The sequence below is a fragment of the Vidua chalybeata genome, chromosome 2 (assembly GCF_026979565.1).
Source record: "Vidua chalybeata isolate OUT-0048 chromosome 2, bVidCha1 merged haplotype, whole genome shotgun sequence".
In the NCBI taxonomy this organism is placed as follows: domain Eukaryota; kingdom Metazoa; phylum Chordata; class Aves; order Passeriformes; family Viduidae; genus Vidua; species Vidua chalybeata.
Genome location: NC_071531.1, coordinates 79,484,989 through 79,499,414, shown reverse-complemented (window position 1 = coordinate 79,499,414; position 14,426 = coordinate 79,484,989). Strand labels below are relative to the sequence as shown.

Genomic DNA, 14,426 nt, shown 5'->3' with positions numbered 1-14,426 from the left:
AATTACTGAAAACCTCTTTTGACTTTTTCTGAGCAAAATCGCACTGACATCTGTGAGACAGCTGACATGATAGATTAGATTAGATTAGATTAGATTAGATCCCCAGTTAATTTTTGCCTATTGAGTTTATGAGATAAATAAATCCTAAAAAAAGTGGGTTTGTTCCTTACCTGGGACCACTGCATTATCAGCTCCCCCATCCCACCATTCCCTGGCCTGCTGAAAGCACAAATCTTAGGTGCACAGCTCAGGGGAGTAAAATGGGCACTGAGATTATTAGCACAGCATCATCAAGTTGAAATAATTCTGAGCAGCTGTCAAGCCATGCTGCAAATTCACATGCTTGAAGTAGGAACTAAACAGACAAAAGAATAATACAACACACCTCCACCTGACATAACTCCCCAGCTGGTCTTTCCCAGGTAGTCTCAGATGCAGTTAGATGCAAGCTCTGCTGGGATTTGGCAGTGTGCAACTCACTAATGCAAGCTGGGACGTTTGCCAAAGTGAAGAAGGTAGGACAGATCTTACAGAGCAGAACATTGTCCCATCATCAAAACCAGCAGCAGGGCAGGATTAACCTAATTTGTAGCTACCTTGGCTGCCCATTGATCCTCATACACGCTCTCGAGAAACTGAGTGAAATAAACTGCTGCAAAATTGTTCTTGAAAAGTGCATTTCCTCAACAGTACTCAGCTATCAAACGCCGGAGTGTTGTGGACATTCATCCATGGTGGTTCCTTTCCGTACAGCTTGTGGACACCTTGGGCAGCTTGTGGGGAGGAAAGAGGAGGCAGCAGTTACAGCTCTTGCTTATAAAAGTAACATTAAAACATTTCCCAAATGTTATGATATCTCAGTTTATCTCCAAAAGATTTTGCTTCACCTCTCCACAGTTGCCAGCATGCTGACCCCAAATCTCTGAAAAGTTAAATCTGGGTAGAAGAATGAAAAAAAATTGCTTTACCTTCCACACTATCTTTTAAAATACAGAAGGCACAAGGATTTGTCACCACCACCGATAGTAAAACCCCAGGCTGATCCCTATGTGGATCCCATTTAAAAACAAACAATCCACTTGGGGCTGGCAGGGAGCCAGATTGCGGGATTGCCTTTGAAAACTTGCATCTCAATAGGAAAGCTCAGAGTATTTTGATCTGTTTTCATAACTGTAACAATTTTCATCCCTTGACTTTGTAGCATATTATTGCTCCTTTCTTTCTACTAAATTACAGAAACAGACAGTGCAAATGAAGGCCAAACAAGCATGGGTCGCTGTGGATAAAATACGGTATTTCAAAAGATTTAGAAAAGACAAAACCTGCTGCCTGTCTTAACTCCTGCCAAGAAACCATTACAGAGGATGGAGGCACAGTGAAAGCCCCCTAAACGCCGTGTCTCAACAGCAGTAACAACCACACATCTTGGATCTATTGTGCAGCTTTATTTTTATAGGACCTATCATAGACTCTTTTACATAACTTAAATGATTATCAAATAATCTCCTGTACACAGTGAGACGGAGCCGCATCGCTTTCTGAGCTTTGACACATTCCTGGAAGAAATCCAACAGTATGTAGGAATCACATGGCCGCAGTGGCTACAGTAAATTTTTGTCCCGAACTTACACCATCGATTAACTTATGAATCATTGCGAATTGCCGTTTTGCAAGATCCTGCAAGATGCTGTTAAAATTTCAGGACACTGAGTTTTGGTAGCAGCATTTTTAATTTTGCTTCACTTTCTTGCCTTTGTGTCCTCAGCTGAACACCTGCCAGCACTTGTGACAAACGTGAGCCTGGGAAAAATGTTAAATGCACCTCAAGTTTTGACATGAGCTTTAGGTTTAGACTGAAATCATTGACGAGCGGTCTCCGCGGCCTCTGAGAGCGCAGCCCTTGTCCCCACGTCGCCTACAGGTACAGCAACGCGTCTGCCTACAGCCAGCCAAGTCCTGGCCCCTAAGGAAGGAGGATGAAAGGGGGGCACCGGCCGCTACAAAAAGACCTGAAGAAACCCAAAGTTTCACATTTTATTTGCAGCGTCGCCCAAACCGCAGGAGGAGGAGACTGGCAGTGCACAAGGGTGAATCCTGCGGGGGCCGTGGCCGCGGTTTCGGCTGCGGGGCTCTCACATGCAGCGGAGTGTGCGGAGCCCCGTGCGGCCTCCGCGCTGCCCCAGCATCCGCCCGCCCCCGCGGGGGCTCCGGGCTCCGCTCCCCGCCTCGCCGTCCCGGCGGACCCCGAGCCGCGGCCGCCCTAGAGCCCGGGGTAGCCCCCGCGGTGGTACCCGCCGCCGTAGTCGTAGGGCGGCTGCGGCGGGGGCAGCGGGCACTCGGGGAAGAAGGGAGCGAACCCCGCGGGCAGATGCCCGCCAGGCTCCTCGCTGCCGCCGCCGCCGCTGGGCACGGGCTCGGCGCCGCCGGGGTAGATCGGGCGCAGCGGCTCGGCCGGCGCCTTCCTGGGCGGGCTGCAGGGCGCAGCCGGGCTCCAGGGCGGCTCGGGGTAGAGCAGCCCGCCCAGCAGCGGGTGCGGCCCCGCGGGCAGCGGCAGCTCGTACAGCCCGTGCTCCAGCCCCAGCTCGGCGGGCAGGCGGCCGCCGAAGGCGTCGGTCGTGGCGGCGTGCTCGGGCAGCAGCGCGCCGTACTCGGGGCACAGAAGCTCGAAGAACTCGGTGGCCTCCGCGCCCCCGCCGCCCTTCTCCGGCTCCTTGGCGGGCGGCCCGCGGGCGGCGGGGCCGGGCAGCGCCGGCTCGGTGAAGAAGGAGGGCGGCAGGTTGCGGTCCCGCAGCGGCACCTTCCGCGGGCCACTCGCCGCCTTCTCCCCGCCGCCCGCCTTGGCCTCGGCGCCGCCCGCCGCGCCCCGGCCCCGCTGCAGGGAGCCGAAGAGGGCGGCCAGGCTCTTGCTCTGGAGGCTGCTGCCGGCCGCCTGCGCGGGCTCCCGGCGCGGCGGGGGCCGGGCGGGGCAGGCGGCGGGCGGGCAGGCGGCGGGCGGCGGCGCGGGCGGCGGGGCGGCGGCGGCGGCGATGATGCCGGTGCAGCGCTTGATCTGCTTCTGCAGGTACTTCCTGTGGTTCACCTTCCGCCGGGACTTCACCGGCCGGTCCAGCGCCAGCTTGATGTTGCTGGAAGCCGAGTCGATGAAGCTCAGCAGGTCCCGGGTGGCTTCTCTAAAGTCCCCCGCGTCGCCGCCGCCGCCCTCGTAGCCCTTCTCCAGGTCGGCATAGCCCAGGAGCCCGCCGGCGGCGGGGAAGCAGAAGGAGAGGAGGTGGTGGGGGCTGAGCAGCGCGGCGGGCACGGCCATGGCCGGCGGCGAACGCCGCCGCCCCGAGTTCCGACAGAGTCCGCTGGGATGCGCCCGGCGGACGGCGGCAGCAGCAGCAGGGAAAAGGCGGCGGGCGGGGAAGGAGGAGGAGGAGGAGGAGGAGGAGGGATCAGAGCGGGGCTGGCCCCGGCCCTCCCCGCCTCCCTGCCGGGAACCCGGGGGCCGGGCTGGCTGCACCCACCAACCCACCGACCCGGGCGGGAACACTGGCAGCGGCGGGGCGGGACAAGCATCACCCCCGGGACTTGGACACACCCGCCCTGGGACAGATACGCAGCCCCGCGGGACAGGTGTACACACACACCCCTGGGACAGGTGCACAGGCATCCCCTGACCAGACACACGCAGGCACCCCAGAGCAGGTGCACAGCATCCTTCAGACCCCATCAGTCTTGTCCCCCCTCCCGCAGCTGCTCAGTTGGCAGAAAACATGTTCCTCCGTCTGGGGTCAGGTCTGGTGCTTGCAGGGCTCTGGGTGCGAGGGCACGGGGACATGCTCTTGCTCTTGACAGCCGCCAGGATACACACACTTAAATTGATTTGTAAAGGATGCTTTTTTCCAAGCTCATTGATATGCACATTACATAGCGTAGTCTCTGTCTAGTCAAGTCCTAAGAAAATTCAGAGCTGTGATCCAGTAGAGATTTCGAATGACTGGGTGCATGGAGTTAAAGTCATAGAATTATGTAGTGGTTTGGATTGGTAGGGACTTTAAAGATCATCTAGTTCAACTCCCCTACAATGAGCATGGACACCTTCCACTAGACCACCTTGCTTGTGGTGGTGCATGGATTTAGTGAAGCAGCAGTATAAATCTTCTATATAGAAGGTAAAAAAGTTAGTGAAGTGGCCACTTAAAGTACTGCTAACAGCTTCTGAAGGAATTGTCTTTTTTTTATGGAGAAAATGTATTTCAATTTGCCTTCAGAAGACTCTTATGTTTATGCAGAACAACCCTCAATCCAGCTCCAGATTTATGTTCAATGCTTTCATATGTCCAAATTTGAATGAAGATCCATATCTGATTTGGAATTAAGTAAAGTGAGTTTTCATGGTCTGCATCAGTTCATTAGAAATGCAGCAGATTTGTATTGGAAGGAAAAAAGAGAAAGCAAAACTGCAGAAGGAAAGTGAGACAGGGTCCTTGGACTGTAATTAGTGGTAAAATGGAAAAACCAGCCATATTCACCTCACTGTGGTTTGAAACACTTGTTGAATGCAAAGCAAGTATTGCAAAAAGAAAAGAGGAGAAAGCACATATTTTGTGAGAGGAAAAGGAGGCTCAATATCCTCTACAAAACAAGATTGCTGATTTTCTTGATCTCTCACCAGCATCTCAGCAGGTCTCTGCAGGGTCCCAGCGGCAGGCAGGACCTCACAGTCCCAGGCACAGCCTTGGCTCTGGTGCCAGCCCATCTGGACCAGGTCTCCTTTGCAAAACTTGCTCAGCTGGAATCTTCCAGAGTCTCATATTTCAGGACTTGCTCTGAGTGTAACAGTGTAACTGAAGCAAAAAAAAAAAAAAACCCTGGTAGGCAGAGGGCTATGGGAAGTTGATGTATCTCTCCATGTCAGAATGAGTATGTCTACATAGAAGGTGGATTTAAACTACTTAGCTCGAATACAACTGACAGGGATTAACGATCCGAGCTGTTACCCTCAGGCCCTGTCAAGCCCTGTCAAGCTTTGCAGCCTGCTCCAAGCTCCCTTATTGATGGGAAAATATAAAGAACAACATATACATCCCCTGTGTGCTCCACTAGATAGTTTTGCACCCCCTGTGAGGCCACTTTGAACTGCACATGGGTCTAGAAAATGGGGGTCACTATCCTTCACGGGATGTGCAGACAGTCTGGGACTGTTTCTTATCTGAGCAACGCAAAATTATTCAAACAGAGTGGCAATGAAGTTGTCCTCAAATTAGCATCCGCTTCAGCATGGTAGCAGCAATATTCCATAGCTTGTCTAAAGGGTTTGTTAATGAGTCTGGGTGGCATTATATGCAGAGTGGATAAATATCCGGTGGCTCAGATAAAAAAGAGCTGAAAGCCCCAGCTTCTCTTCTGTAAGGCTGAATTCATTCAATTAAACAGCTTTGAGAGCTCAGCTACGGTTTAGCGGGAGACTTTATTACCTCCTAAAACTTGGAGAGTATTAAAACAATTGTCAGGCATGCAAAGGAAAGTTTGCATTCAGTTGTGCTAAGCAGCTGAATTTACATATTCTCAACCAGATCTGGAGATTTAGAAAGCCTTCATAATTGCATTAAACATGCTTATTCTCCGTGTTCTCTCAGGCAGAGCTGATTACCCCGAGTTGGGCAATGCCTGGAGGGAAATTTGCTAAGCCACATGATGTCAACAACTTGTAAAGAAACTTGATTTTTTTTTTTTTCAAGGAAATAGTAGTTTGGTTATTCCTGAAAAACATCTCTTTTCTAGCAGCTGTATGAGCCTGCTTGTCTTCTGCCTGTGCTCTTTCAGGATGCTGATGCTCAGCCCACTTGAGGTGACTCTCAGGCCCAGCTATCCACCTCAGCTCACTAGCAGGAAATGCTGGAAATGCTGGGTTTAGACCCACAAAATAGCCCCAACCCCAAGAAAAATTTTGGACCAGATGTCCTTTTCCCTCCACTTTATCCCTAACAGACTGGGGTGAGTGAAGTGGCTGTAGAATTGCTTCCACCACCCTGAACCTTCATCCCACAGGAGAGCACTCAGTGCTTACTAATGGGCTCCAGGGGTTATACTGCTATTTTTTTCCCTCTTTTGTGTAGGAAATTTATCTGGTTTTTTAATTTTCTTGCTTGTTATAGGGAGCAGCATCTCAACCACCTTTGGGGGTTGAACCAAGGCTTCTGAGAGTAATGCCCTTGGCATCAAGCTTGGCTTTTTTAGAAAACCAGGGCACAGTCACTCTGAGAATCAAAGGAGGTAGGAGCATGCCCTGATCACTAATGCTTTCCTCTGGCCATAGACTGAGCTCATGGCCACACGATCAAGCCCTTCACAAGAAGAATAATTTGTTATCCTTGCAGACCAGGCTGGACAGAAAGGAGAGCAGTTTCTACAAGCAAGGAAGCCTTGCATAGTCGAGGGCTGCGTTACAATGCCAGCACTTCTGTGGAGCAGCTCCTCACTGGAGCCAGTCACAAAAGCTCTGACTGCCCTCCTGGTGCTCATGGGCCACCCATCTCAGTGTCCAGCCCCAGGGTAAATCCTCTGCCATGCCGGAGCAGGATCTCACTGGGATTCAGCCTGAAGGAAACATCTCACATTGTGCCTCATCACTGAAAGGAAATAGATTCAGGCTGATATAAGGAAGAAATGTCTTATGATGAGAGTTGTGAAACACTGGCACAAGTTACCCAGAGAGGTGGAAGTGTTCAAGGCCAGGTTGGATGAGGCTTTGAGCAAGCTGAAGATGTCCCTGCTCACTGCAGGGAGGTTGGAACCAAGTGATCTTTGCAGTCCCTTCCAACCCAAATTTTTCCATGATTTTATGATCACTAGCAAAACCTTCTCCTAGGGAAGGAAAACCAAATCCAGCACTGAGCCCAGCTCTCACAATTCACAACACCCATTTTCCTTTCATCATGGCATCAAGAAGGCAGCATGAAATAAGAAAATCTCTGCGACAGGGGAGGGAGGTCTTTTTTTTTTTTTCCCTTCCTGGTTGTATGGCCCATATGGTTATTGAGTTATGGGAAAATCTGGCTGCCCAAACAGGTGTCACTGCTCCCAACCTACAGACTCATTTCCTGATTGCGTCTTAATCGGCAAGTTGGTTGTGAAAGTTGATTTCTTGCACATTCTTATATCAGTGGGAATTTCTGCCCTTCCCTGACAAGTATTATAGGCAGCCTTTGACATACAGCCCTACAGGACCTAAATAGGCTGCTATTCTTTCCCTACACTGAAAGGGAGCTTTGTGCCAGGGATTCATTAAACTGCACTGCACAGCCCTTCATAAATGGGCTCAATAATGAACAGTCGATTTAACTGGAAAAGCTGCTGGAGCTGTTAAATTAAAGGGAAATAAAGTGCACTTCAGGCTCAGTCTGCCAGAAGAAAATGTTGACCTAAAAAAAAAAAAATCTTTATTTTACTCAATCTCTTGCAAACAGGCTAAAATCTTCAGGAAGTTTATACTCACAACAGTAGGAACAATTTTAAAACATACTGATTTGCTTTCCTACTAATAAAGAAAGAATTGCAATAAACTACTCAATGAAATCAGGAGAGATTAAAGGAAATATTACACTTAAGCCAAATTTAGTCCCCTTAACGTGAATTTAATATTTATATGTAGATCTCTCATCCCATCAACTTTATATAGGCAAAGTTTCCACTGGAGCGGAGTTCATAAAGTCATGAGGGAGATACTTTATTTCCAGTTTGCCAGTATTTCTGAAATTTTGCAGTGCTATGCAGTCCAGTCCTTCAGTGTCCAGTTCTGCCATCATGTTGCTCATAATGCAGTGGTTGTTTTGCCCATCTGAGGTGTGCAGGACTCAGCTGAAAAACAGGCACACACTCCATTTAATCTTCTGAATGAATGCAAAAGTCTATCATTCAGCTGAGCCTGACCCAACTCTTGGTTTTGGAGGACTGAAATTCCTTATTTCAGTGAGGTTACTCCAATGTAAACCTGGAGCAGTGAATCAGCTCTTCCATGACAGCCAACTTGCTCTCCTTCATCTGGACAGTTTTAAATCCTGTTCCTCACCTGTATTCTGTACTTTATACATGAAATATTGTGAAGAGAATCTATCTGTGTGAAGGTAGACTGGAAGCTTAAGGACAAGAAGATCAGAAGAAGTATGCAATGGGGAAGGGACTATGTCCAAATCTAATTCCTGGGGCAGCTCATCTGAAAAGAAACCTCAGCACCAGCTTAAAAAACTTGGTGTTGCTTTCACATTTCACTTTGTAGCTATTTTTTCCTTTTGTAAACTTCCTGATTGAACTTCCCTCATCTTCTTCATCCTGTTGTGATTTTTGTTCAAATCTTGTATACAATATATAAGCTGATGGCAGCAGGCTTTGAGCTCTTCACAGCTACCTTCAGTGGACTTAATATTTTTCAGACTCTGAAAACATGGAGCATTCAGGAAGAATGCTGAAATTAGCTGAAATATGCCAGTCTTCCACCTAAATTTTCTATAATTATTTAAAGTTTGATTATAAATTACCTGGAGTAGATCAAAATCCTACAAGAATTGCAAAATCATGAACTTGTCTGTCAAAAAAATAGTGCATTTAAGTTGATAAGCCACCTCTTGTGCTGGTGACTCACCATTGCAAGAGCTGTGCAAAAAAAAACCACTGGCATCTTCAGGAAAGAGTTTTGGGGGTTGAAATTGTAATTTTTTTTCATTAATTATTCATGCTCATAATCCTGCACATGGCTACTGGTAGAAATCTTCTATGAGGAAACATTTACAAATACATGAAATTAATTAGAAAATAAATAATTTTTCATACTATTGAGAGTATTTTTTTTTGTCCTCAGTTCTTGTGTATTCCTTGAAATTTTCAGGGTTTTATCTTCACTCAGAGACATTTCTGAAGGTAAATATGCAGGGGTTAGGATTGAATTCCTTCCTTTATTTCTCTAGTAGTGCAGGTTGCTGCTTGGAAGAAACGTGAAATGCTATCAGACAGCAAGTAATGTCAAGCACTGTCTTGTTTGCTGCAGACTGTCTTCCCTGTAATGTTTTTTTTTTTTTTTTTGCTTGGCAGGAGCCAGCTTGTTTGATCTCCTGGTCCCTGACAGGCTTTGGGGAGGTGCTACATGGCTTTGAGGAGGGGCTGCGTGGCTTTGGGGAAGACAAGAGCTCCTCAAACCTCACCTGATGCAAAGAGTGAGGATTTAAAAATGCTGCTAAAGACCCTTCATGTATCTCAGAATGGCCACTGATACCACAGGTGCTCGGTGTCCCTCAGAGGTCTGGCCATGCACCATCCACAGCACAGGGGAGAGCGCAAGAGGGCCAGGTGCTGGCTGGGCTGTGATCATGGTCACACACAGTTTGGCAACGCTGATTCAGAAAGAAGCTTTTCTCTTTCAGGATTTATGCTGTGAAGTAAGGACCTGGTCCCATTCCCAGTGAAGCAATTTCCACTGAATTTCATTAAGAGATTAATAACTCTGGCTGATGGATCTAACGTTCACAATTGCTGGGCATCAGCAATTTTCATGACTCTGGTAAGCCAGTCCCTATCTCTGCCCTCTGTGAATAATCAATTCTCTTGAGCCAGGAAACCCCATGTCAAAATCTTCATATGATTTGTGGCATCTTTGCTCCATGTAGCTATGAGCTGAACTCTGCTTGTCCTTCCAGCTCTCCCGTGGCCTGGGATCAGCACTCTCTGCCACTCTTGGGCAGCTCTCAAATGCTTCAGCCATGCTCACTTGGAGGTGACTTCTCTCTGACTTGAGTGTGATTTTCAGGTACCTCTAATCACAGCAGTGTTATCATAACTTTTCCTACTCCTTTATGTCTCTCAGACAAACGTGGTTCAGCTCAGCTGATGGATCAGCCTGGAGAGGAGAAGGCCCTGGGGAAATCTTGAAGCACCTTCCAGTACCTAAAGAGGTGGCGAGAGAGACAGAGAGGGGCTTTCCACAAGTGCATGGAGTGACAAGACAAGAGGGAATGGCTTTAGACTGAAAGAAGATTGGTTTAGGTTAGATATAAGAAATAAATTCTTTATTGTGAGGGTGGTGAGGCTCTGGAATAGATTGCCCAGAGAGGCTGTGGATGTCCCAGCCCTGGAAGTGTCCTAAACCAGATTGTATGAGGCTCTGAGAAATCTACTCTAGTGGAAGGTGTCCGTGCCCATGGTAGGGGTTTGGAATAAGACTTTTAAAGTCCCTTCCAACCCAAACCATTCTGTGATTCTGTGTGACCCCACAGCAGACAACAAGAGAGCCCACTCCTCACAGATATTTACCCACAGGGTTTTTCTGGTGTGTTACAATTGTTATGAGATATTTGCAGTGCAAGTTCATCTGTAAAGATACTGTTCAGCAACATGTTCCAGTATTTAAATAAAAATAATTAGTTAATTAATTCAAATAAATGAAAACTGATTAAACCCCATTTCTTTACAAGAATCTTTTTCTCATAAAAAGAAAAACAACTGTGGCAATTTTAATTGTTTTATTTTTAACTTAGAAAGCTATCAAAACGGCATCCACTTTTGTCTATTAGGAAATTTCAAATCATCTTTAACAAGCTTAACTCAACAGGCAAATATGATTTTCTATTCCCAGCCTTGCCACCCATCCACTGCAGCACTGGGCTGCTCTGAGGGGCCCTCCAAGATCTGAAGCCAGACCAGGAATACGTTTTGGCCAGGGTGACATGAAGATCCATGTGAAAAATTATCAGGCGCAGGACAGCTGATGTTCCTTGTCTGAGCTGCCACAGGGAAATCAAAATCCCAAATTAATTTAACAGTCTTCAGATACCAGGACCAATTTTATTAACTCTATTTTTTCTCCTATTTGTTTTTCTCCCTTGCTGAGGTATGTCTGCAGGGAGTTTAATCTCACGGAGAGCAGGAATTGGTCCCAAGACCCCTTTCTTAAAGCAAAGATAATGTTCTCAGTGGTGCAGCACAGCCTGGAGACTGAGACGGCCGCTGTTCTGCAGGACCTGGGCATGGCAGGAGACTGTTCCTGCACAAAGAGCTTCCTTGGCCCACCCTTGGCCATGATATGTTCTCCCATGGGAAGCCCCAGACTGTAAATCACCACAACACCAGTGTCAGTCACCCAGGCCAAGCTCTGGGTTTCAATGGGTTTGCTCTCCTGCTTAGTTCTGGGCATATCTTGTGAGACGAAAGACTTTGCTCACAGCAAGAGGGGTCAGAACCAGTTTGTGGGGCACAGCTGCCTTTTAAATGGTACCTGTTGTAGGTTTCATTAGGAGTTTAGATGCTAATATTTTATTTAGCTATAAATTGTCTAGATAAACATATAACAAAGACATATATAGCCAGAGTGGGAGCATACTGTGTTTAGGAGCTTTGGATACAGCCAATACTATATATAGACTAAAATATAGACTAAAAATGCTGTTAAGAAAAGACCTATTTTGTAAAGCTATAGCTGACATAAATATTGCATTCTTGGTTACCAGAAATGTTTTCTTAACCAGATGTTTTCAGTCTTTTCTTAACAGAACCACTCACAGATTGTTCCCTGAATTATTTCATGTTTAGAAATGGTGTCTGGTTAAAAGAGAGGGAGACGGAGGGAGAGAGTCGCACAAACTGCCATTATCATGCAAATAGCTCCAGAGGAAAAAGGACAGTGAAAATGATAGCACTGATCTAATTATCTGCAGGCCAATATAGCTAAGTCACTGAAAGAGGCCCACAGAAAAGGCTGCCACAGAAACACAAAAAACAGCCAGAAAACAATAAGGAACTTAGCAACAGTATAAAAACGGACTTCTTTCTGTGCACAAAGACTAGTTTTATGAGCATTTTTCTTGCTTTCAGTTTGCAGAAAAGGTTAGAGCACATTTTAAATTCTATGCCAGGATATTCCCCCTCTTCAGCTCCTAAAGATCCTTTGGCACGCCGTCATATCGCGGCATGCCCGGCGGTGGGAACGTGCTGCTCCTGCTTAGCGTGTCCAGACCGCCAGGCGTGATGGGGGCTGTGGGGACCATGTGAGGTGGGGTCTGGCAGCACCGTCCTCCATGGCTTGGGCCTCCATCACCAGATTCAAGCATTGCCCCTTTCCTGTGTTGATGCTCTTGTCTTCCTTCCTGCGCTCTCAGGGGTTCCCAGCTGGAGGATGGAGGGTTTCTTTGCCTCCCACCCTCCCTCGGGTGAGCTGTGCAAGGGTTTCTCATCATCCCCTCCATGTGGAGCCAAAAGAGGAGCCCAGCTGTGCTAGCCTGAATGGGCACAGCCATCGCCACAGCCGTCATCCAGCTCAGCAAGGACCTTGATAAGGACCACAAGACCCTGCACACCAGATTGCCAAATACAGACATTGACAACCAAACAAGAAATACTCAGAAGCCATTGATTGTGGCTGTCAAAGAGGACCCTACATGATCTCACCCCTAATCTCTTATTCATGGGGAGAAACAGGCAGCTCCAGAGTAACTTCCCTGCCCTATTTCAGTGATGCTGCTGACCTTGTTTTCCTGCTGACCATGAAAAGGGCCCCATTATCAACCTAATCAAACTAATCTCAACCAGATCTGAAGAACTCAAGGCACCTGCCGACTTGTCCCAACATCCATTGGAGCTACAAGTGTCAAACCAGTGCAGGCAGTTGCCCAAAATGTCCTGAAAATGGTTTTTAGAAATTCAGAGGTCACCACTCTCCTTTTTGAGGAAGACACTGCCATCCAGTAACTACTTTTGTTCATTGCAGGTTTAAATTGGACTGGGACCAAAGCTGGAAAGGGAAAAAACACAGAGCACCTCTCTCAAAAATCTCCAAGTCATCTAATCCCTCCTAATCCCATTTTTAGGTTTAGAAAGTCTGCTAATATATCTAAATATCCATAATTAGCCTCATGCCAAGAATGTACAGACACTACAACAAATAGTTGCCAGATGTAGTAAGCCTTGTTCGTATGACTGGATGCTCAGGAAAAAGAAAGTGAGTAAGGGCATTGTCTTCCAAACAACATTTAATTATTTCTTGTGGGCCTATGAAAGGGACTTTTAAAAAGGATCTGAAAGGGAATATGGAGCCATCATTCAGCTTGGATGGGGACACTCACCAATACTGACAAAATTCAGTCTTCTTGTGGCATCACAGGAAGGAAGAATAGAAAAAAATCCTCCACTGGAAAACTCTGAGGGATGAGAGGATTCAGACTGCATCCTCAGACACAGACAGGGTGGGCACTTTTGCCAATGACTCAAGCCAGTTCTGAGCCTGTCACCCTCACAAACATCCAGACATGAAGGTATGGAAATACAAACACTATGCACTCAATTTTGCCCAGAGGAAGTTATGTATACATGTTTTGAGTACATCTGGTGATATTTTTTGTGCAAGATACCAACTTTGAGCCATCTCTGCAGTGTGGAGCCTTCATCTCTGATCTTCAGGTGGAGACCACTAGATGTGAACCTCTGCAGAATTAACACATGGCCTAGATGCACTATTTAAAGGTGGTTTTCCTTAGAAGCATGATTTTGGTTCATGGGATGGTATGGGCTTCATCAAGGAAGAAGCAGAGGGAGAAAGAGGGCAGAAGGACTGTTAAGAGAATTTTGGAAGTGGTGGGCAGATTCACTTGAAGAATTTCTTTCTTGAGGAAGACAACTATCAGGTGCTTAAAAAAATAATTGTGGATAAAATGTTCCCGTATCTATCCTTTGAGGGCTCCTTGAGATCCTGCCCAGTCCCATCGGACTCACTGGGGGTTTATAATGCACATGACTTGAGTGGAGATCTATGGAAACTTGGGGCAGTTTCAGAGGGAATTGGTCAGGGCAGCAGAATCTTGTTAGATTAGAAATCTGCTAATGAGCCACAGGCAGACCTGTGCACATCTGTCATGGTCATTTCTTTTTCCCTGTCTCAACCCCAGCTTCCACCACTGTCTGTAGCCAGCATCACACAGAGCCCCATGGTGAACTGCCCAAATTGCTGCTAAAAGATAAACCTGCCCTTTTTCAATTTTGACAGGTTCACCTGAACCCTGATCAAACTCCCAGAGCCCTTTGCTGCATTGCCAAACCCTTGTACCAGCTTTTCCTACCTTACAGACCTCTTGGAAATACAGAAAATCACAAAGGAAGCCCAGAAGTCAAGTTGGCATGAAGAGTATGGCAGGCAGCTCATTCTCCAGTGTGGCCATCTAACTGCACAAAGTCTCCCTGTGTCTGAAGATACAACAGACAACAGCAGAATAAACAAATAAACAAGTATTCAGCCCCTCCATCCAGCTCTCTGGGGCATTCATTACATCTTATTTTGATTTTGTAGTGCCCACAAAACCGATATGTTTTCTAGGCGAGCTTTGTTAGCATTTATGCTATTGTAGGGGGAGCTGTCATGTCTGTGAATAGTCAACTAAAGTCAGAAAACAGATTTTGGTGGCAAAATT

The 14,426-nt window shown here is 47.1% G+C and overlaps 1 protein-coding gene across 1 annotated transcript; it reads right to left on the bottom strand.

Moving 5' to 3' along the window:
* Positions 1-1,430: 1,430 nt before the first annotated feature.
* On the bottom strand, positions 1,431-4,741 carry FAM181B (family with sequence similarity 181 member B). The gene is given in 4 exon segments (XM_053934767.1): positions 1,431-3,580; positions 3,582-3,635; positions 3,637-3,699; positions 4,655-4,741. Coding segments are annotated over 4 exon segments (1,524 nt in total). The 3' UTR covers positions 1,431-2,260.
* Positions 4,742-14,426: the final 9,685 nt, after the last annotated feature.